At 33.8% G+C, this 25,242-nt stretch overlaps 1 protein-coding gene across 3 annotated transcripts in view; it reads right to left on the bottom strand.

Moving 5' to 3' along the window:
* The window catches only part of lili (LMBR1-like protein), a 169,514-nt gene extending 145,619 nt beyond the window's left edge, over positions 1–23,895 (bottom strand). For all 3 annotated transcript variants that reach the window (XM_067785583.1, XM_067785591.1, XM_067785575.1), the window contains exon 1: positions 23,164–23,895. In XM_067785583.1, coding sequence (XP_067641684.1) covers positions 23,164–23,235 — 72 coding nt within the window. In that variant the 5' untranslated portion in view covers positions 23,236–23,895. The remainder of the gene's footprint in view (positions 1–23,163) is intronic.
* Positions 23,896–25,242: the final 1,347 nt, after the last annotated feature.

The raw sequence follows: 25,242 nt of genomic DNA, 5'->3' as shown, positions 1-25,242 counted from the left end.
GCCCCAAAAAGCACCTAAATAGATCCTAATTTTGATATATTTTTTATTTAAAATAAAATAATATTTAAGTTGTGGGTCTGTTAGCTTGACGTTAACCTAGCAGACCCACACGTTTTTGCGAATATCTCGAAAACGAAATGAAAACCTAAATTATCTTTTGTGGCCCTAAAAAGCACCTAAGTAGCTCCTAGTTTTGATATATTTTTTATTTAAAATAAAATAATATTTAAGTTGTGGGTCTGTTAGCTTGACGTTAACCTAGCAGACCCACACCTTTTTGCGAATATCTCGAAAACGAAATGAAAACCTAAATTATATTTTGTGGCCCTAAAAAGCACCTAAATAGCTCCTAATTTTGATATACTTTTTATTTAAAATAAAATGAAATTTAAGTTGTGGGTCTGCTAGCTTGACGTTAACCTAGCAGACCCACACTTTTTTGCGAATATCTCGAAAACAAAATGAAAACCTAAGTTATCTTTTGTGGCCCTAAAAAGCACCTAAATAGCTCCTAATTTTGATATACTTTTTATTTAAAATAAGATGAAATTTAAGTTGTGGGTCTGCTAGCTTGACGTTAACCTAGCAGACCCATACTTTTTTGCGAATATCTCGAAAACGAAATGAAAAGCTAAATTATCTTTTGTGGCCCTAAAAATCTCCTAAATAGCTCCTAATTTTGGTATATTTTTAATTGAAAAAAAAAAAAATGAAATTTAAGTTGTGGGTCTGCTAGCTTGACGTTAACCTAGCAGACCCACACTTTTTTGCGAATATCTCGAAAACGAAATGAAAACTTAAATTATCTTTTGTGGCCCTAAAAATCACCTAAATAGCTCCTAATTTTGGTATATTTTTTATTTACAAACACCTAAATAGCTCCTAATTTTGATACATTTTTTATTTCAAATAAAATGAAATTTAAGTTGTGGGTCTGCTAGGTTAACGTCAAGCTAGCAGACCCACACTTTTTTGCGAATAACTCGAAAACGAAATGAAAACATAAATTATCTTTTGTGGCCTTAAAAGCACCTAAATAGCTCCTAATTTTGATATACTTTTTATTTAAAAAAAATGAAATTTAAGTTGTGGGTCTGCTAGCTTGACGTTAACCTAGCAGACCCACACTTTTTTGCGAATATCTCGAAAACGAAATGAAAACCTAAATTCTTTTGTGGCCCTAAAAAGCACCTAAATAGCTCCTAATTTTGATATATTTTTAATAAAAAAAAAATGAAATTTACGTTGTGGGTCTGCTAGCTTGACGTTAACCTAGCAGACCCACACTTTTTTGCGAATATCTCGAAAACGAAATGAAAACCTAAATTATCTTTTGTGGCCCTAAAAAGCACCGAAATAGCTCCTAGTTTTGATATATTTTTAATTAAAAAAAAAATGAAATTTAAGTTGTGGGTCTGCTAGATTGACGTTAACCTAGCAGACCCACATTTTTTTGCGAATATCTCGAAAACGAAATGAAAACCTAAATTATCTTTTGTGGCCCTAAAAAGCACCTAAATAGCTCCTAATTTTGATACATTTTTTATTTAAAATAAAATGAAATTTAAGTTGTGGGTCTGCTAGCTTGACGTTAACCTAGCAGACCCACACTTCTTTGCGAATATCTCGAAAACGAAATGAAAACCTAAATTATCTTTTGTGGCCCTAAAAAGCACCTAAATAGCTCCTAATTTTGATATATTTTTTATTTAAAATAAAATGATATTTAAGTTGTGGGTCTGCTAGCTTGACGTTAACCTAGCAGACCCACACCTTTTTGCGAATATCTCGAAAACTAAATGAAAACCTAAATTAGCTTTTGTGGCCCTAAAAAGCACCTAAATAGATCCTAATTTTGATATATTTTTTATTTAAAATAAAATGATATTTAAGTTGTGGGTCTGTTAGCTTGACGTTAACCTAGCAGACCCACACCTTTTTGCGAATATCTCGAAAACGAAATGAAAACCTAAATTTTTTTTTGTGGCCCTAAAAAGCACCTAAATAGCTCCTAATTTTGATATATTTTTTATTTAAAATAAAATGATATTTAAGTTGTGGGTCTGTTAGCTTGACGTTAACCTAGCAGACCCACACCTTTTTGCGAATATCTCGAAAACGAAATGAAAACCTAAATTATCTTTTGTGGCCCTAAAAAGCACCTAAATAGCTCCTAATTTTGATATATTTTTTATTTAAAATAAAATGATATTTAAGTTGTGGGTCTGCTAGCTTGACGTTAACCTAGCTTGACGTTAACCTAGCAGACCCACACCTTTTTGCGAATATCTCGAAAACGAAATGAAAACCTAAATTATCTTTTGTGGCCCTAAAAAGCACCTAAATAGCTCCTAATTTTGATATATTTTTTATTTAAAATAAAATGAAATTTAAGTTGTGGGTCTGCTAGCTTGACGTTAACCTAGCAGACCCACAACTTAAATTTCATTTTATTTTAAATAAAAAATATATCAAAATTAGGAGCTATTTACTTTTTTGCGAATATCTCGAAAACGAAATGAAAACCTAAATTATCTTTTGTGGCCCTAAAAACACCTAAATAGCTCCTAATTTTGATACATTTTTTATTTCAAATAAAATGAAATTTAAGTTGTGGGTCTGCTAGGTTAACGTCAAGCTAGCAGACCCACACTTTTTTGCGAATATCTCGAAAACGAAATGAAAACATAAATTATCTTTTGTGGCCCTAAAAAGCACCTAAATAGCTCCTAATTTTGATATACTTTTTATTTAAAAAAAATGAAATTTAAGTTGTGGGTCTGCTAGCTTGACGTTAACCTAGCAGACCCACACTTTTTTGCGAATATCTCGAAAACGAAATGAAAACCTAAATTCTTTTGTGGCCCTAAAAAGCACCTAAATAGCTCCTAATTTTGATATATTTTTAATAAAAAAAAAATGAAATTTACGTTGTGGGTCTGCTAGCTTGACGTTAACCTAGCAGACCCACACTTTTTTGCGAATATCTCGAAAACGAAATGAAAACCTAAATTATCTTTTGTGGCCCTAAAAAGCACCTAAATAGCTCCTAGTTTTGATATATTTTTAATTAAAAAAAAAAATGAAATTTAAGTTGTGGGTCTGCTAGCTTGACGTTAACCTAGCAGACCCACACTTTTTTGCGAATATCTCGAAAACGAAATGAAAACCTAAATTATCTTTTGTGGCCCTAAAAAGCACCTAAATAGCTCCTAATTTTGATACATTTTTTATTTAAAATAAAATGAAATTTAAGTTGTGGGTCTGCTAGCTTGACGTTAACCTAGCAGACCCACACTTTTTTGCGAATATCTCGAAAACGAAATGAAAACATAAATTATCTTTTGTGGCCCTAAAAAGCACCTAAATAGCTCCTAATTTTGATATACATTTTATTAATAAAAAATTAAATTTAAGTTGTGGGTCTGCTAGCTTGACGTTAACCTAGCAGACCCACACTTTTTTGCGAATATCTCGAAAACGAAATGAAAACCTAAATTATCTTTTGTGGCCCTAAAAAGCACCTAAATAGCTCATAATTTTGATATATTTTTTATTTAAAATAAAATGAAATTTAAGTTGTGGGTCTGCTAGCTTGACGTTAACCTAGCAGACCCACACTTTTTTGCGAATATCTCGAAAACGAAATGAAAACCTAAATTATCTTTTGTGGCCCTAAAAAGCACCTAAATAGCTCCTAATTTTGATATACTTTTTATTTAAAATAAAATGAAATTTAAGTTGTGGGTCTGCTAGCTTGACGTTAACCTAGCAGACCCATACTTTTTTGCCAATATCTCGAAAACGAAATGAAAACCTAAATTATCTTTTGTGGCCCTAAAAAGCACCTAAATAGCTCCTAATTTTGATATATTTTTTATTTAAAATAAAATGATATTTAAGTTGTGGGTCTGCTAGCTTGACGTTAACCTAGCAGACCCACACCTTTTTGCGAATATCTCGAAAACTAAATGAAAACCTAAATTAGCTTTTGTGGCCCTAAAAAGCACCTAAATAGATCCTAATTTTGATATATTTTTTATTTAAAATAAAATGATATTTAAGTTGTGGGTCTGTTAGCTTGACGTTAACCTAGCAGACCCACACCTTTTTGCGAATATCTCGAAAACGAAATGAAAACCTAAATTTTTTTTTGTGGCCCTAAAAAGCACCTAAATAGCTCCTAATTTTGATATATTTTTTATTTAAAATAAAATGATATTTAAGTTGTGGGTCTGTTAGCTTGACGTTAACCTAGCAGACCCACACCTTTTTGCGAATATCTCGAAAACGAAATGAAAACCTAAATTATCTTTTGTGGCCCTAAAAAGCACCTAAATAGCTCCTAATTTTGATATATTTTTTATTTAAAATAAAATGATATTTAAGTTGTGGGTCTGCTAGCTTGACGTTAACCTAGCTTGACGTTAACCTAGCAGACCCACACCTTTTTGCGAATATCTCGAAAACGAAATGAAAACCTAAATTATCTTTTGTGGCCCTAAAAAGCACCTAAATAGCTCCTAATTTTGATATATTTTTTATTTAAAATAAAATGATATTTAAGTTGTGGGTCTGCTAGCTTGACGTTAACCTAGCAGACCCACACCTTTTTGCGAATATCTCGAAAACTAAATGAAAACCTAAATTAGCTTTTGTGGCCCTAAAAAGCACCTAAATAGATCCTAATTTTGATATATTTTTTATTTAAAATAAAATAATATTTAAGTTGTGGGTCTGTTAGCTTGACGTTAACCTAGCAGACCCACACCTTTTTGCGAATATCTCGAAAACGAAATGAAAACCTAAATTATATTTTGTGGCCCTAAAAAGCACCTAAATAGCTCCTAGTTTTGATATATTTTTTATTTAAAATAAAATAATATTTAAGTTGTGGGTCTGTTAGCTTGACGTTAACCTAGCAGACCCACACCTTTTTGCGAATATCTCGAAAACGAAATGAAAACCTAAATTATATTTTGTGGCCCTAAAAAGCACCTAAATAGCTCCTAATTTTGATATACTTTTTATTTAAAATAAAACGAAATTTAAGTTGTGGGTCTGCTAGCTTGACGTTAACCTAGCAGACCCATACTTTTTTGCCAATATCTCGAAAACGAAATGAAAACCTAAATTATCTTTTGTGGCCCTAAAAAGCACCTAAATAGCTCCTAATTTTGATATACTTTTTATTTAAAATAAAATGAAATTTAAGTTGTGGGTCTGCTAGCTTGACGTTAACCTAGCAGAACCATACTTTTTTGCGAATATATCGAAAACGAAATGAAAACCTAAATTATATTTTGTGGCCCTAAAAAGCACCTAAATAGCTCCTAATTTTGATATACTTTTTATTTAAAATAAAATGAAATTTAAGTTGTGGGTCTGCTAGCTTGACGTTAACCTAGCAGACCCACACTTTTTTGCGAATATCTCGAAAACAAAATGAAAACCTAAGTTATCTTTTGTGGCCCTAAAAAGCACCTAAATAGCTCCTAATTTTGATATACTTTTTATTTAAAATAAGATGAAATTTAAGTTGTGGGTCTGCTAGCTTGACGTTAACCTAGCAGACCCATACTTTTTTGCGAATATCTCGAAAACGAAATGAAAAGCTAAATTATCTTTTGTGGCCCTAAAATCTCCTAAATAGCTCCTAATTTTGGTATATTTTTAATTGAAAAAAAAAAAAAATGAAATTTAAGTTGTGGGTCTGCTAGCTTGACGTTAACCTAGCAGACCCACACTTTTTTGCGAATATCTCGAAAACGAAATGAAAACCTAAATTATCTTTTGTGGCCCTAAAAATCACCTAAATAGCTCCTAATTTTGGCTAGGTTAACGTCAAGCTAGCAGACCCACAACTTAAATTTCATTTTATTTTAAATAAAAAATATATCAAAATTAGGAGCTATTTACTTTTTTGCGAATATCTCGAAAACGAAATGAAAACCTAAATTATCTTTTGTGGCCCTAAAAACACCTAAATAGCTCCTAATTTTGATACATTTTTTATTTCAAATAAAATGAAATTTAAGTTGTGGGTCTGCTAGGTTAACGTCAAGCTAGCAGACCCACACTTTTTTGCGAATATCTCGAAAACGAAATGAAAACATAAATTATCTTTTGTGGCCCTAAAAAGCACCTAAATAGCTCCTAATTTTGATATACTTTTTATTTAAAAAAAATGAAATTTAAGTTGTGGGTCTGCTAGCTTGACGTTAACCTAGCAGACCCACACTTTTTTGCGAATATCTCGAAAACGAAATGAAAACCTAAATTCTTTTGTGGCCCTAAAAAGCACCTAAATAGCTCCTAATTTTGATATATTTTTAATAAAAAAAAAAATGAAATTTAAGTTGTGGGTCTGCTAGCTTGACGTTAACCTAGCAGACCCACACTTTTTTGCGAATATCTCGAAAACGAAATGAAAACATAAATTATCTTTTGTGGCCCTAAAAAGCACCTAAATAGCTCCTAATTTTGATATACTTTTTATTAAAAAAAAATTAAATTTAAGTTGTGGGTCTGCTAGCTTGACGTTAACCTAGCAGACCCACACTTTTTTGCGAATATCTCGAAAACGAAATGAAAACCTAAATTATCTTTTGTGGCCCTAAAAAGCACCTAAATAGCTCATAATTTTGATATATTTTTTATTTAAAATAAAATGAAATTTAAGTTGTGGGTCTGCTAGCTTGACGTTAACCTAGCAGACCCACACTTTTTTGCGAATATCTCGAAAACGAAATGAAAACCTAAATTATCTTTTGTGGCCCTAAAAAGCACCTAAATAGCTCCTAATTTTGATATACTTTTTATTTAAAATAAAATGAAATTTAAGTTGTGGGTCTGCTAGCTTGACGTTAACCTAGCAGACCCATACTTTTTTGCCAATATCTCGAAAACGAAATGAAAACCTAAATTATCTTTTGTGGCCCTAAAAAGCACCTAAATAGCTCCTAATTTTGATATATTTTTTATTTAAAATAAAATGATATTTAAGTTGTGGGTCTGCTAGCTTGACGTTAACCTAGCTTGACGTTAACCTAGCAGACCCACACCTTTTTGCGAATATCTCGAAAACGAAATGAAAACCTAAATTATCTTTTGTGGCCCCAAAAAGCACCTAAATAGATCCTAATTTTGATATATTTTTTATTTAAAATAAAATGATATTTAAGTTGTGGGTCTGCTAGCTTGACGTTAACCTAGCTTGACGTTAACCTAGCAGACCCACACCTTTTTGCGAATATCTCGAAAACTAAATGAAAACCTAAATTAGCTTTTGTGGCCCCAAAAAGCACCTAAATAGATCCTAATTTTGATATATTTTTTATTTAAAATAAAATAATATTTAAGTTGTGGGTCTGTTAGCTTGACGTTAACCTAGCAGACCCACACGTTTTTGCGAATATCTCGAAAACGAAATGAAAACCTAAATTATCTTTTGTGGCCCTAAAAAGCACCTAAGTAGCTCCTAGTTTTGATATATTTTTTATTTAAAATAAAATAATATTTAAGTTGTGGGTCTGTTAGCTTGACGTTAACCTAGCAGACCCACACCTTTTTGCGAATATCTCGAAAACGAAATGAAAACCTAAATTATATTTTGTGGCCCTAAAAAGCACCTAAATAGCTCCTAATTTTGATATACTTTTTATTTAAAATAAAATGAAATTTAAGTTGTGGGTCTGCTAGCTTGACGTTAACCTAGCAGACCCACACTTTTTTGCGAATATCTCGAAAACAAAATGAAAACCTAAGTTATCTTTTGTGGCCCTAAAAAGCACCTAAATAGCTCCTAATTTTGATATACTTTTTATTTAAAATAAGATGAAATTTAAGTTGTGGGTCTGCTAGCTTGACGTTAACCTAGCAGACCCATACTTTTTTGCGAATATCTCGAAAACGAAATGAAAAGCTAAATTATCTTTTGTGGCCCTAAAAATCTCCTAAATAGCTCCTAATTTTGGTATATTTTTAATTGAAAAAAAAAAAAATGAAATTTAAGTTGTGGGTCTGCTAGCTTGACGTTAACCTAGCAGACCCACACTTTTTTGCGAATATCTCGAAAACGAAATGAAAACTTAAATTATCTTTTGTGGCCCTAAAAATCACCTAAATAGCTCCTAATTTTGGTATATTTTTTATTTACAAACACCTAAATAGCTCCTAATTTTGATACATTTTTTATTTCAAATAAAATGAAATTTAAGTTGTGGGTCTGCTAGGTTAACGTCAAGCTAGCAGACCCACACTTTTTTGCGAATAACTCGAAAACGAAATGAAAACATAAATTATCTTTTGTGGCCTTAAAAGCACCTAAATAGCTCCTAATTTTGATATACTTTTTATTTAAAAAAAATGAAATTTAAGTTGTGGGTCTGCTAGCTTGACGTTAACCTAGCAGACCCACACTTTTTTGCGAATATCTCGAAAACGAAATGAAAACCTAAATTCTTTTGTGGCCCTAAAAAGCACCTAAATAGCTCCTAATTTTGATATATTTTTAATAAAAAAAAAATGAAATTTACGTTGTGGGTCTGCTAGCTTGACGTTAACCTAGCAGACCCACACTTTTTTGCGAATATCTCGAAAACGAAATGAAAACCTAAATTATCTTTTGTGGCCCTAAAAAGCACCGAAATAGCTCCTAGTTTTGATATATTTTTAATTAAAAAAAAAATGAAATTTAAGTTGTGGGTCTGCTAGATTGACGTTAACCTAGCAGACCCACATTTTTTTGCGAATATCTCGAAAACGAAATGAAAACCTAAATTATCTTTTGTGGCCCTAAAAAGCACCTAAATAGCTCCTAATTTTGATACATTTTTTATTTAAAATAAAATGAAATTTAAGTTGTGGGTCTGCTAGCTTGACGTTAACCTAGCAGACCCACACTTCTTTGCGAATATCTCGAAAACGAAATGAAAACATAAATTATCTTTTGTGGCCCTAAAAAGCACCTAAATAGCTCCTAATTTTGATATACTTTTTATTAAAAAAAAATTAAATTTAAGTTGTGGGTCTGCTAGCTTGACGTTAACCTAGCAGACCCACACTTTTTTGCGAATATCTCGAAAACGAAATGAAAACCTAAATTATCTTTTGTGGCCATAAAAAGCACCTAAATAGCTCATAATTTTGATATATTTTTTATTTAAAATAAAATGAAATTTAAGTTGTGGGTCTGCTAGCTTGACGTTAACCTAGCAGACCCACACTTTTTTGCGAATATCTCGAAAACGAAATGAAAACCTAAATTATCTTTTGTGGCCCTAAAAAGCACCTAAATAGCTCCTAATTTTGATATACTTTTTATTTAAAATAAAATGAAATTTAAGTTGTGGGTCTGCTAGCTTGACGTTAACCTAGCAGACCCATACTTTTTTGCCAATATCTCGAAAACGAAATGAAAACCTAAATTATCTTTTGTGGCCCTAAAAAGCACCTAAATAGCTCCTAATTTTGATATATTTTTTATTTAAAATAAAATGATATTTAAGTTGTGGGTCTGCTAGCTTGACGTTAACCTAGCAGACCCACACCTTTTTGCGAATATCTCGAAAACTAAATGAAAACCTAAATTAGCTTTTGTGGCCCTAAAAAGCACCTAAATAGATCCTAATTTTGATATATTTTTTATTTAAAATAAAATGATATTTAAGTTGTGGGTCTGTTAGCTTGACGTTAACCTAGCAGACCCACACCTTTTTGCGAATATCTCGAAAACTAAATGAAAACCTAAATTATCTTTTGTGGCCCTAAAAATCACCTAAATAGCTCCTAATTTTGATATATTTTTTATTTAAAATAAAATGATATTTAAGTTGTGGGTCTGCTAGCTTGACGTTAACCTAGCAGACCCACACCTTTTTGCGAATATCTCGAAAACGAAATGAAAACCTAAATTATCTTTTGTGGCCCTAAAAAGCACCTAAATTGCTCCTAATTTTGATATATTTTTTATTTAAAATAAAATGATATTTAAGTTGTGGGTCTGCTAGCTTGACGTTAACCTAGCTTGACGTTAACCTAGCAGACCCACACCTTTTTGCGAATATCTCGAAAACGAAATGAAAACCTAAATTATCTTTTGTGGCCCTAAAAAGCACCTAAATAGCTCCTAATTTTGATATATTTTTTATTTAAAATAAAATGATATTTAAGTTGTGGGTCTGCTAGCTTGACGTTAACCTAGCTTGGCGTTAACCTAGCAGACCCACACCTTTTTGCGAATATCTCGAAAACGAAATGAAAACCTAAATTATCTTTTGTGGCCCTAAAAAGCACCTAAATAGCTCCTAATTTTGATATATTTTTTATTTAAAATAAAATGATATTTAAGTTGTGGGTCTGCTAGCTTGACGTTAACCTAGCAGACCCACACCTTTTTGCGAATATCTCGAAAACTAAATGAAAACCTAAATTAGCTTTTGTGGCCCTAAAAAGCACCTAAATAGATCCTAATTTTAATATATTTTTTATTTAAAATAAAATAATATTTAAGTTGTGGGTCTGTTAGCTTGACGTTAACCTAGCAGACCCACACCTTTTTGCGAATATCTCGAAAACGAAATGAAAACCTAAATTATATTTTGTGGCCCTAAAAAGCACCTAAATAGCTCCTAGTTTTGATATATTTTTTATTTAAAATAAAATAATATTTAAGTTGTGGGTCTGTTAGCTTGACGTTAACCTAGCAGACCCACACCTTTTTGCGAATATCTCGAAAACGAAATGAAAACCTAAATTATATTTTGTGGCCCTAAAAAGCACCTAAATAGCTCCTAATTTTGATATACTTTTTATTTAAAATAAAATGAAATTTAAGTTGTGGGTCTGCTAGCTTGACGTTAACCTAGCAGACCCACACTTTTTTGCGAATATCTCGAAAACAAAATGAAAACCTAAGTTATCTTTTGTGGCCCTAAAAAGCACCTAAATAGCTCCTAATTTTGATATACTTTTTATTTAAAATAAGATGAAATTTAAGTTGTGGGTCTGCTAGCTTGACGTTAACCTAGCAGACCCATACTTTTTTGCGAATATCTCGAAAACGAAATGAAAAGCTAAATTATCTTTTGTGGCCCTAAAAATCTCCTAAATAGCTCCTAATTTTGGTATATTTTTAATTGAAAAAAAAAAAAATTAAATTTAAGTTGTGGGTCTGCTAGCTTGACGTTAACCTAGCAGACCCACACTTTTTTGCGAATATCTCGAAAACGAAATGAAAACCTAAATTATCTTTTGTGGCCCTAAAAATCACCTAAATAGCTCCTAATTTTGGTATATTTTTTATTTAAAATAAAATGAAATTTAAGTTGTGGGTCTGCTAGCTTGACGTTAACCTAGCAGACCCACAACTTAAATTTCATTTTATTTTAAATAAAAAATATATCAAAATTAGGAGCTATTTACTTTTTTGCGAATATCTCGAAAACGAAATGAAAACCTAAATTATCTTTTGTGGCCCTAAAAAGCACCTAAATAGCTCCTAATTTTGATACATTTTTTATTTCAAATAAAATGAAATTTAAGTTGTGGGTCTGCTAGGTTAACGTCAAGCTAGCAGACCCACACTTTTTTGCGAATATCTCGAAAACGAAATGAAAACATAAATTATCTTTTGTGGCCCTAAAAAGCACCTAAATAGCTCCTAATTTTGATATACTTTTTATTTAAAAAAAATGAAATTTAAGTTGTGGGTCTGCTAGCTTGACGTTAACCTAGCAGACCCACACTTTTTTGCGAATATCTCGAAAACGAAATGAAAACCTAAATTCTTTTGTGGCCCTAAAAAGCACCTAAATAGCTCCTAATTTTGATATATTTTTAATTAAAAAAAAAATGAAATTTAAGTTGTGGGTCTGCTAGCTTGACGTTAACCTAGCAGACCCACACTTTTTTGCGAATATCTCGAAAACGAAATGAAAACCTAAATTATCTTTTGTGGCCCTAAAAAGCACCTAAATAGCTCCTAATTTTGATACATTTTTTATTTAAAATAAAATGAAATTTAAGTTGTGGGTCTGCTAGCTTGACGTTAACCTAGCAGACCCACACTTTTTTGCGAATATCTCGAAAACGAAATGAAAACATAAATTATCTTTTGTGGCCCTAAAAAGCACCTAAATAGCTCCTAATTTTGATATACTTTTTATTAAAAAAAAATTAAATTTAAGTTGTGGGTCTGCTAGCTTGACGTTAACCTAGCAGACCCACACTTTTTTGCGAATATCTCGAAAACGAAATGAAAACCTAAATTATCTTTTGTGGCCCTAAAAAGCACCTAAATAGCTCATAATTTTGATATATTTTTTATTTAAAATAAAATGAAGTTTAAGTTGTGGGTCTGCTAGCTTGACGTTAACCTAGCAGACCCACACTTTTTTGCGAATATCTCGAAAACGAAATGAAAACCTAAATTATCTTTTGTGGCCCTAAAAAGCACCTAAATAGCTCCTAATTTTGATATACTTTTTATTTAAAATAAAATGAAATTTAAGTTGTGGGTCTGCTAGCTTGACGTTAACCTAGCAGACCCATACTTTTTTGCCAATATCTCGAAAACGAAATGAAAACCTAAATTATCTTTTGTGGCCCTAAAAAGCACCTAAATAGCTCCTAATTTTGATATATTTTTTATTTAAAATAAAATGATATTTAAGTTGTGGGTCTGCTAGCTGGACGTTAACCTAGCAGACCCACACCTTTTTGCGAATATCTCGAAAACTAAATGAAAACCTAAATTATCTTTTGTGGCCCTAAAAAGCACCTAAATAGCTCCTAATTTTGATATATTTTTTATTTAAAATAAAATGATATTTAAGTTGTGGGTCTGCTAGCTTGACGTTAACCTAGCAGACCCACACCTTTTTGCGAATATCTCGAAAACTAAATGAAAACCTAAATTATCGTCTGTGGCCCTAAAAAGCATCTAAATAGCTCCTAATTTTGATATATTTTTTATTTAAAAGAAAATGAAATTTAAGTTGTGGGTCTGCTAGCTTGACGTTAACCTAGCAGACCCACACTTTTTTGCGAATATCTCGAAAACGAAATGAAAACCTAAATTATCTTTTGTGGCCCTAAAAATCACCTAAATAGCTCCTAATTTTGATATATTTTTTATTTAAAATAAAATGATATTTAAGTTGTGGGTCTGCTAGCTTGACGTTAACCTAGCAGACCCACACCTTTTTGCGAATATCTCGAAAACGAAATGAAAACCTAAATTATCTTTTGTGACCCTAAAAAGCACCTAAATAGCTCCTAATTTTGATATATTTTTTATTTAAAATAAAATGATATTTAAGTTGTGGGTCTGCTAGCTTGACGTTAACCTAGCTTGACGTTAACCTAGCAGACCCACACCTTTTTGCGAATATCTCGAAAACGAAATGAAAACCTAAATTATCTTTTGTGGCCCTAAAAAGCACCTAAATAGCTCCTAATTTTGATATATTTTTTATTTAAAATAAAATGATATTTAAGTTGTGGGTCTGCTAGCTTGACGTTAACCTAGCAGCCCCACACCTTTTTGCGAATATCTCGAAAACTAAATGAAAACCTAAATTATCGTCTGTGGCCCTAAAAAGCATCTAAATAGCTCCTAATTTTGATATATTTTTTATTTAAAATAAAATGAAATTTAAGTTGTGGGTCTGCTAGCTTGACGTTAACCTAGCAGACCCACACTTTTTTGCGAATATCTCGAAAACGAAATGAAAACCTAAATTATCTTTTGTGGCCCTAAAAATCACCTAAATAGCTCCTAATTTTGATATATTTTTTATTTAAAATAAAATGATATTTAAGTTGTGGGTCTGCTAGCTTGACGTTAACCTAGCAGACCCACACCTTTTTGCGAATATCTCGAAAACGAAATGAAAACCTAAATTATCTTTTGTGGCCCTAAAAAGCACCTAAATAGCTCCTAATTTTGATATATTTTTTATTTAAAATAAAATGATATTTAAGTTGTGGGTCTGCTAGCTTGACGTTAACCTAGCAGACCCACACCTTTTTGCGAATATCTCGAAAACGAAATGAAAACCTAAATTATCTTTTGTGGCCCTAAAAAGCACCTAAATAGCTCCTAATTTTGATATATTTTTTATTTAAAATAAAAAGATATTTAAGTTGTGGGTCTGCTAGCTTGACGTTAACCTAGCTTGACGTTAACCTAGCAGACCCACACCTTTTTGCGAATATCTCGAAAACGAAATGAAAACCTAAATTATCTTTTGTGGCCCTAAAAAGCACCTAAATAGCTCCTAATTTTGATATATTTTTTATTTAAAATAAAATGATATTTAAGTTGTGGGTCTGCTAGCTTGACGTTAACCTAGCAGACCCACACCTTTTTGCGAATATCTCGAAAACTAAATGAAAACCTAAATTAGCTTTTGTGGCCCTAAAAAGCACCTAAATAGATCCTAATTTTGATATATTTTTTATTTAAAATAAAATAATATTTAAGTTGTGGGTCTGTTAGCTTGACGTTAACCTAGCAGACCCACACCTTTTTGCGAATATCTCGAAAACGAAATGAAAACCTAAATTATCTTTTGTGGCCCTAAAAAGCACCTAAATAGCTCCTAATTTTGATATATTTTTTATTTAAAATAAAATGATATTTAAGTTGTGGGTCTGCTAGCTTGACGTTAACCTAGCAGACCCACACCTTTTTGCGAATATCTCGAAAACGAAATGAAAACCTAAATTATCTTTTGTGGCCCTAAAAAGCACCTAAATAGCTCCTAATTTTGATATATTTTTTATTTAAAATAAAATGATATTTAAGTTGTGGGTCTGCTAGCTTGACGTTAACCTAGCTTGACGTTAACCTAGCAGACCCACACCTTTTTGCGAATATCTCGAAAACGAAATGAAAACCTAAATTATCTTTTGTGGCCCTAAAAAGCACCTAAATAGCTCCTAATTTTGATATATTTTTTATTTAAAATAAAATGATATTTAAGTTGTGGGTCTGCTAGCTTGACGTTAACCTAGCAGACCCACACCTTTTTGCGAATATCTCGAAAACTAAATGAAAACCTAAATTATCGTCTGTGGCCCTAAAAAGCATCTAAATAGCTCCTAATTTTGATATATTTTTTATTTAAAATAAAATGATATTTAAGTTGTGGGTCTGCTAGCTTGACGTTAACCTAGCAGACCCACACCTTTTTGCGAATATCTCGAAAACTAAATGAAAACCTAAATTATCGTCTGTGGCCCTAAAAAGCATCTAAATAGCTCCTAATTTTGATATATTTTTTATTTAAAATAAAATGAAATTTAAGTTGTGGGTCTGCTAGCTTGACGTTAACCTAGCAGACCCACACCTTTTTGCGAATATCTCGAAAACGAAATGAAAACCTAAATTATCTTTTGTGGCCCTAAAAAGCACCTAAATAGCTCCTAATTTTGATATATTTTTTATTTAAAATAAAATGATATTTAAGTTGTGGGTCTGCTAGCTTGACGTTAACCTAGCTTGACGTTAACCTAGCAGACCCACACCTTTTTGCGAATATCTCGAAAACGAAATGAAAACCTAAATTATCTTTTGCGGCCCTAAAAAGCACCTAAATAGCTCCTAATTTTGATATATTTTTTTATTTAAAATAAAATGATATTTAAGTTGTGGGTCTGCTAGCTTGACGTTAACCTAGCAGACCCACACCTTTTTGCGAATATCTCGAAAACGAAATGAAAACCTAAATTATCTTTTGTGGCCCTAAAAAGCACCTAAATAGACCCTAATTTTGATATATTTTTTATTTAAAATAAAATGATATTTAAGTTGTGGGTCTGCTAGCTTGACGTTAACCTAGCAGACCCACACCTTTTTGCGAATATCTCGAAAACGAAATGAAAACCTAAATTATCTTTTGTGGCCTTAAAAAGCACCTAAATAGCTCCTAATTTTGATATATTTTTTATTTAAAATAAAATGAAATTTAAGTTGTGGGTCTGCTAGCTTGACGTTAACCTAGCAGACCCACACTTTTTTGCGAATATCTCGAAAACCAAATGAGCACCTAAATTATCTTTTGTGGCCTTAAATAGCACCTAAAATGCACTTAATTCTCAAACAACTTAAACTTATTTTTGAGCACTTGGGTCTGCCAGCTTTACGCACGTTCTAAAAATCTTCCCCCCTATTGCAGCCGGTTAAAACTAATACAGCTACCCATATTGCAGAGCCGCAGGGAGATGCTTGGTGTCTTATTTATTGTTAAATTAATAAGAGGGTCAATAAATAGTCCATTTTTGCTTGGTGAAATTAAGTTTAACGTTCCTATTAGGCCATCTAGACATTTTCAATCCATTTTTGTAGCTACATGCAGGTCGAATTATGAAATGCACGAACCCCTTCACTGTTTATGTCGTGATTTTAATAAACACTGTAAAAATGTAGACGTCTGCGACTCGTTTCTTGGTATTAAAAAATACCTTTTAACTACATTAAATTTGTAATTCGAAATGAAGCAAAGAACGCTAAACCGTGATATACTGTCCAACCCTCTGTTTCAAATTTGAAGTACCAGTTACTTGAAACTTGTTTGCAAAATTGCGTTGTGATCATTATTTTTATATGTATGCAATCAAATTTACTCTGTATAAATTCTATTCTGTATATATTTTATCTACTATTAATTTTCTTTATTGTCAATTTCATAAATTATTATTTACTAGCTCCTTCATGAGTACATTTTAACACATTTACAACATTTTATCTTTTGCTTACTTCTAAGTTTTTAATTGAAATTGTCAAGCGTTTAGCTCAATACTGTTTAAATATTACTTTAAAATTGATGACTGCTTATGTTGTTTATATCGTGTATTACATCTGAGATTTAAGTGTTGGTATATTTGGTCTGTATAATTGTTTAATTTGTAGACTGATAAATAAATAAATAATACCCAGAAACCTGGGCATCCCAACAGACATCTGATTGATGAGCCATCACCGCCCAGGGACTTAAGGAGTCATCTCCGTAAGCATTTTGAGGAAATACGGCACCTGAGAACTCAGCCGTATGAAGCAAAAAAACACAAGCAGATCCTTGGTGAACTCCATAAACAGGCGTCGGACCTTTATGCCGGGAATTGCCCGGTGAATCCAGTACTCGGGGAACAGTACCCAAAACTTGCGGAAGAGGAACGCGTACTCCCCAGGGAAACGCGAGTCACTCTGGCTCAACTTCGTTCTGGATACTGTAACAGGTTAAACTCTTACATATCCATAATCAACCCCGACATACAAAATGTATGCCCCGTTTGCAATGTGTCCCCACATGACATCAACCATCTCTTTAATTGTAATGTGGAACCAACGCCTCTAACACCCCTTTCATTATGGTCCACCCCTGTCGAAACAGCAAGTTTCCTTGGACTCCCGTTAGAGGATATTGATGACAATTTGTGATCGGTCGCAGCTATTAGGTGGGGCGAAACATTGCTACAACAACAACAACAACAGGGGATCTAAACGCTCAAAATACACTTTGGGGGTCCGAGTATACGTCCAGGAGTGGAAATGTATGGGAATCATTCGCTCAACATGGTAATATTAAACAATGGTGCGCCAACACTCCTCAATACAAGAAATACGCTCACCTCGGTAGATGTATCCATGGCTAGTGCTGATTTGGCAGTGTCCCTGTTATGGAGCTGCCCTTCCCACCCAATCGCTGGTGACCACTTTCCACAAGGGTCGGTATTAGCACCAATCCTGTTCAACATCTACATAAACGACATATCATCGGCACTGAAATATAGTAAAATCAGGTTGTTTGCAGATGATGCGCTACTTGAAGTAAATGAAACGGACATTTCAATAGCAAGGAGCAAAATGCAAGAAGATTTGGACTCATTGTATAGATGGCTTTGCACTAATAAACTCAAGCTTAACGTTAACAAAACAAAGTTCATGGTTTTATCTAGGACGACCAATAGAGAATCACTTAATTTTGATCTAAAAATAATGAATACGAGTATTGAGGATGTCAAAATATTTAAGTACTTAGGGATCCTGATTGGCAATAAACTGAGGTTTACAGATCATATTGATTATATTGTTGCCAAAATGGGCAAAAAAATTGGATTTTGGAAGAGATCGTGTAAACTTATTAGTAAGAAATATAAGTTGAAAGTTTATAGATCCATCATAGAACCGCACTTCTTATATTGCCCTACAATATTCTTTATTTCCAATGAAACACAAGTAGACAGGTTACAAATTATGCAAAACAAAGCTATGAGATTTATATTGAAAGTGAGGTACGACACTTCCATAAAGAGTATGCTTGATGCACTAAACTGGCTGAGTGTGAAACAGTTGATATTTTACCATAGTATGAAATTTGTATTTTATATCAAGCATGGTAAATTACCAGCCTACCTAAGTGAAAAACTTGTTTATGTGAATGAAACCCATTCTTACATAATCAGGGAAAATAATAATTTTAGATTACCTCTTCTCAAAACAGAAATGGACAAGCAAAATATATTTTACAAAGGCCTGAAATGTTTTAATGAACTACCTAATCATGTTAAAAATTGTGAAAACTTAAACACCTTCCAAAAAAGTTTATTAGAATATTGCAAAACCCTTCCAATAAGATAAAATATTTTGTATCTGTATTTCATGTTACTGATCCTTGAGCGTACATGGCAATCCAAATAGACACAGAGGAACCTTATGCATCAGGTCAAATACAGATATTGCTCGCAATCAAATTAGGAAAGAATTCCTGAAAATATCGTCCCAGACAAACAGTTGGAGTATTCATGTGAATCACGTATATTCCTACAACAATGATATATTATAATTAATTATGTTTACATAAGCTGGTACAGGGAGGATTGGAAACACGTCCTTTCCAACCGTCCGATAAGAGTGGCTTATTCTGCTGAGCTGCTAGCTTTTGGGTTGACCGGAATCAAATGCATTCCGACAGCATAAATAATAAAACTGGGTAATCATACGTCTTGGAGTAGGGCAGGATTGAGAACACGTCCTTCCAACCTCCCAATGATATGACTCCAAGACACGCCCGTTGGGACCACCAGTTCCCGTGCTGATCGGAATCTCATGCATTCCGACACCCCAAACGCTAGAAATCCTATTATTATTAAATTTTATTTAAAAATTTGTAATAATCTAAGTTTTAGGCTTAAAACGCCGTAATAATAAATAAATAGTAATAATAATAATCTTCATACAAAAAGGCAGCAAACACATCCATAAAAAGTTTATTGGCAATTCAAAGAAGCGACAGCAAATTGGGACGTATTTTCTATCAAAACAGATTCTCTCAGCTCTCAAAGCACACAATCGAATAACATAAATAGGGAGGGAGCCTTAATACAAAATTGTGAGAAATCAGCGAACGAATCCATGCCAACAACAAGATGTCCGAGACAAAACCATAATCCTGCTTGGTTCAACAGCGAAATAGGTGTACCTTTAAAAAAGAAGAATAAAGCTTGGAAAAAATTCCGTGAAGAAAACTCCGACAACAACGTTAGCTTATAGAAAGCTCTGTGCACAGGTTAGGCGAGTTTGCAAAACAGCAAAGCAAGAAACGTGGAAACGTTTCGTAAATTCCTTGAACCCATCAATGGATGCCAGAACACTATGGACCAAGGTGAAAAGAATCCGTTCGAATACGCCTTCCAGCTTTCCACCAATTTTAAACAATAACTCCATCTTATCACATCCTGAAGAGATAGCAAATGATTTTGGCGAGGCGTGGTGCTCAATAGCCTCAAATGAGAAATTTAATAGAAATTAATACAAGACAAGATGAATTTCGACATCGATAGCTAGAGAACATTCGGAAATGAGCTAGATAACATAACAGATCAAGTAACGTTGTTCGAATTAAACCTGGTACTAAAGAAAAGTAAAGGAACAACACCGGGTAGAGACAGAATTATCTACACAATGATCAAAAATTCATCAATAGCTCTTAAAATCAGAGTATGTGAACTATACAGCAACATCCTGAAAACAAGAACCTATCCACACGAATAGAAACAAGCCGTCCTAATACCCATACCAAAGGTCGGTAAAAACCAAAATTCCCCTGAAGGTTATCGTCCCATTTCGCTATTGTCCGTACTGTCGAAACTTTTCGACAAAATCATTACACGTGGACTTTGGAAAGCATGCGAAGGAAAAATGCTAAAAATGCAACACCCCTACAGGGAAAACAGTGGAGTGCATACACTCTGTCATCAGATTGAACCAGAAATAAAGAAAAATTTAACAGCCCAAAAGCACTGTGTACTTATACCCGGAGTCGAGGTCTTTTGACCGGGTGGTATACACTTACGTATTATAAGAACTTCACGAATGGGGCCTACCCAAAACTCTCCTAAAATTAGCTTTATCTTTCCTTTCCAATAGAAGAATTGTTGTCAGAGTAGATGGCTATACATCTAGGAGCTTTAACCTTGACAACGGAGTTCCGCAAGGGTCCCCGCACATCTGCAGAAAGAGAAATTGTAGCACTACCTCCATCACCCTGAGGAACGTTGATGTAGAACCTAAATCAAAAATGAAAATCCTAGGTGTGACTTTCACTCGAAATCTGCTGTGTAATGAGCATGTTAAAACAATCATAGCAAAACTCGGCGGGGTACATAATTTACTTAAAATAATATGCACCAGGAATAAAGGTCCTCACATTGACATTGCAATAAGCATATGTAGGGCACTAACGGAAGGAGTTCTAAACCACAGCATCACAATGTATGGACATACCTCCGATACTAATATAAACAAAATAAATACAGCCCTAAATAATTGTTTTAAAAAAGCAGCTGACCTTTTGAAAGCCACTCCAACTATATCCGCCAAATTCGAAGCACGCTACAACGACTTTCAGTGGCTTGTCCATAGTCGTTCAGGAAATTTAGCGGCCAAAGCCATTGTAACTACCTCTCATTCACTACACAAGGCAATCTGGAGTCTCTACATCCAACTCATATATTTTATTTCACCGATGGGTCTCTTATTGGAGAAACACCGACATACGGCGTAGTAGAACAGCGGATTGATGGAACCTACGAAACAACCCATCAAGCCCTTGTATCGCCACATGCTGGTATATTTAATGCAGAACTATCAGCAAGCAAATTCGCGCTGCATCACGCAGCAACTAACAACAGACGGGCGGTAATTGCCTCGGATAGTTTAAGTGTGCTAAAAGCGTTAACCTACGAACACAGTGAAGCTCGCATATTTGCACTAAGCGGAGTTAATATACGTAGCGACATTAATCTTCTATGGATACCTGGTCACGTGGGGATAGCAGGCAATGAGCTAGCAGACAAAGCTGCTAAGCAATCCTTTAGGATGCCACTTGTAGCTGAGACTCCATGCTTGTCGTCCACCATAACGAATTACATAAAAACACACCTTAAAAACCTAAAAGACAAATCGTGGCAAACAGCAAGCTGTTTTTTGACAACCCAAAACATAAGCGCCGATCGTACGAACTATCACGAGAAAAGAATGCACCCAAATAGCTAGAATGAGAGTAGGTGTAACAAAATTCACATCCGGGTATTACTACAATCATACCAGTCAACGCTGCTGTCACCAATGCAATGTTCCTCTAACCAACAAACACCTACTTATTGATTGTCCCACATCTAGGACCAACTCCAACTTATCAGCACTACTTGATTGCAGCAAGGATTCCACAATAAAGCAGACAACCGAAGCACTCAAGAAACATAATCTACTAAATCGACAGAGGCAAATGGCCTAGTAGCCCAGTCTCTAAAATATATTTTACAAATTAATTTGTAAAATATAAATTTAAATAAATAAATAAATTCAAAATAGATAAGTTCAAAGTAGATACATAATAATGGACCCTATAACTATTTCATAAGGAATGAGCTACAGTGGCCTTTAGTGCCCCCAGCGGGTAAGGGGGTCAGAATATACCCTTCAGGTTGCCAGCGCAATATATAGCTTCTCCAAACCCAATTGTCAACCTCACCTATCCGCGGCGAATCCTGTTTCACTAACAGACAAGGCTCTGGCGACCCCAAGCTCCTCATGGAACTTGGGGGTGAGGAGGGAGGGGATGGCCTGAAGGTTTAATGTGGCCACATAAATCGTTCTCGAGATGGTGGGGCTAGCACCTTAATGGTGCTGTGGTACCGGAGCGTACCGGATCTGTATCCGGGAAAGGACCATCACATCGATAACACTCCCCAAAGCCTTCGGGGAGCAACCTTATCGCTACAACAACAACAACAGTAGTCGCCTAAAAGTAGCAAAATTTAGAACCCCTTTATTTCCTATTGGAGCACATCAGAATATATCAAGCCCTTATAGAATATATATACTTGTCTATTTCTGTTCTGTTTAACGGCAGCCTAAATCGAAGTCGACAAAAAGAAAGTGTGTGTCGAAAGTCTAATCTTTTTCAGGTTTTGTCTTATCGTTGCGATCTGATCGACTGCAAAACTTAAATACCAATCTGAAGCTTCGTCCACCCATATTTTTTATATTATTGTTGTTGTTGTAGCGATAAGGTTACACCCCGAAGGCTTTGGGGAGTGTTATCGATGTGATGGTGATGCCGGATACAGATCCGGAACGCTCCGGTAACACAGCACAATTAAGGTGCTAGCCCGACCATCTCGGGAACGATTTATACGGCCACATTAAACCTTCAGGCCTTCCCTCCCCACCCTCACCCAAGTTCCATGAGGAGCTTGGGGTCGCCAGAGCCTCGTCTGTTAGTGAAACAGGATTCGCCGCTCGAAGGTCAGGTTGACAATTGGGTTGGATAAGCTATATATTGCGCTACACTACCCCTTCGCCTCCGTGTTTGAACAGCTCGGAGCATCTGAACCTCCTTGCACCTACGCCTCATTTGAGTCAGGATAGCGGTCCAATAGTGTCCAAAGAGGTGGTACGTAATGAAAAAGGCATGTGCTCGCACCGTTTTCCGTAACACTGCACAAAAAATTCGGGAAATACCTTAACCGTAACAAAAAACCCAGATGAACGCGTGAAATTCCCATTCGAATTTGAATCTGCTGATATCAAAAATTCTCTATTCGTTACATATGTATCTCGTATACATAAAATATAATAAAATAAATACTTACGATATTTTCACGCAGATTATTATGAAAAATCTGTAATTTTATATCAGTTATTTCCTCCTCTTCTTCATCCATGTTGGGATACGATCTCAGTGTAAGAAATTGGCTCAGTGCATGCGTGTTCCAAGTATCAGCAATCAGCAAATGTTGCTCACATACATCACACTGGTATATTAACTAACAAAATATTAATTGAATTTTACGAACTCGCACTCGAAAATCTACTAAAGTTATTGTACTTTGACCTGTCACAAACAATTTTTCGGTACTTTACACTATCAAAGCAAAGCTTAGTATAGAGGAATGATAACAGACAGAATTGCAAACGATTAGCGTAGCAATTTTTTCGGTTGCTCTACAAACATTTGAATGTAAGCATATTAGCGGCTCAATCATGATGGACTCAATGAGCAGCAGGTTTTACAAATTCATTTTTGCAATTATCAATTATCGTTTTTCTTTTCATCCACAATTTAGTAGCTTTCCACGTTCGCTTGTAAAAGGAATGCTGCAATTTGTTGCAGATGCTACTTGAATTTTCGTGGGTTGACAATTTCTTTCCGCACTTTCCTTTTTTGTTAATATCACAGAAAACCGCTTTCACTTCTTCCAGCGCGATTATTTTGATGAGCAATTATTTTACACGGATTATGACACTTTTTTTGATTCAATTGCGTATTGAAAATTACAAATTTTCCAAACAAAAAATTTTTTCCCACAAATTTCCACGTACTACACAACCTTCACGGACAAATTAGAGAATAATAACAAAAATTTTAACCGCAGCTGTACAATCCAATGATGCCAAATTTTGCTTAACCAGTGTGCCTTTCGTTGCACGTAAGGGATCTTTTTAAGGTACGAACACATAACAGCCGTTTTCAGCAAGCACAAGTGAAAGCAACGTCACATAAGATCCTGATGCAGCTGTGCGCGCTGACAGATGAGTAGATTGCATGTATATGCTTGGGAAGCGAAAAATAGAGCATTACCAGCGCCATCTGACATGGAAAAGTAACCAACTTCCAACTTTTGTTACTTGCAAAGCATAAGAAGGGTTTAACATGTGTTTTGACTACAAGCTCTTTCAGGCTATGCAAGTGTTACTATTTTTTTTGCACACGTTGAACATCTTCTAACATTTTTCACATAGAAAACTACATCTTAACAAATGAATAGGACACAAAATGTGTTAGCAAGTATATTTCTTGTATAGTTACAATGTTTATAACAGTGCTTCTCGAGTTTTTTTATGCGAATGGGCAAGCAGAAATAAGTTCCAACTGCTAAACATGAAGTTCTTTTATATTTTCGATATTCGCTTTTGCGAATTGAGCTTTAAAAACTTAATGGGCATCATCCTGTAAATTTTTTCCGTATCACCAAAGAGGATAGATATATATATATCCTCTTTGATATATATCTATCCTCTTTGATAATAGTGATATTTAACAAAGATATTAGCTTCATTTATGGAAAAACGGTATAACTCTAATAAAATTTTGCAGTAGTGAAGCATCGAAATGGTATGAAAACATATTCAATGTCGTAGACCAGAAAGAACTGAAAAATTAAAGAATTGAAGTGGTTTACAAAACAACTAAGCAGACAGGGAACTCCATTGTTAAAAATAGAAAAAGTTTAAAAATGATAAAAGTAGTAAAAAAAAAATTGCTAATAATAACAAACGGAAAAAACAAATAGTTATAAGCACATCTAAATAATAGAATATAATGTATTTAACAATGGTTATTAATGTATCTACTATTTTGTTTAATAAAGTATCTCAATCAAAATATTTGATATTCGATATATGGAATAACGTTATAACTCAAGAATCCACCTTTTGAGAAAAGTGAAAAAAACTTAACTTAAAACTTAATAAATACAAATACAAAATACAAATACATACATCCCCTCAATTAACAAATTATCTGGCTCACAAATTGAACCAGATTTCTATCTAGATTTAATAGCACCGACCCATAAGCTTTTTTTCATATAGATGAGTTTCACACAAGCTTATGCATTATGAGTATATTACACGCATTTTTATGGAGAACGGTAGAATGAGCGACACTG

Source organism: Eurosta solidaginis, chromosome 1 (genome assembly GCF_040869045.1).
Source record: "Eurosta solidaginis isolate ZX-2024a chromosome 1, ASM4086904v1, whole genome shotgun sequence".
Lineage (NCBI taxonomy): Eukaryota > Metazoa > Arthropoda > Insecta > Diptera > Tephritidae > Eurosta > Eurosta solidaginis.
The sequence above is the reverse complement of the archived record's forward strand: the minus strand, read 5'-3'. Positions and strand labels throughout refer to the sequence as shown.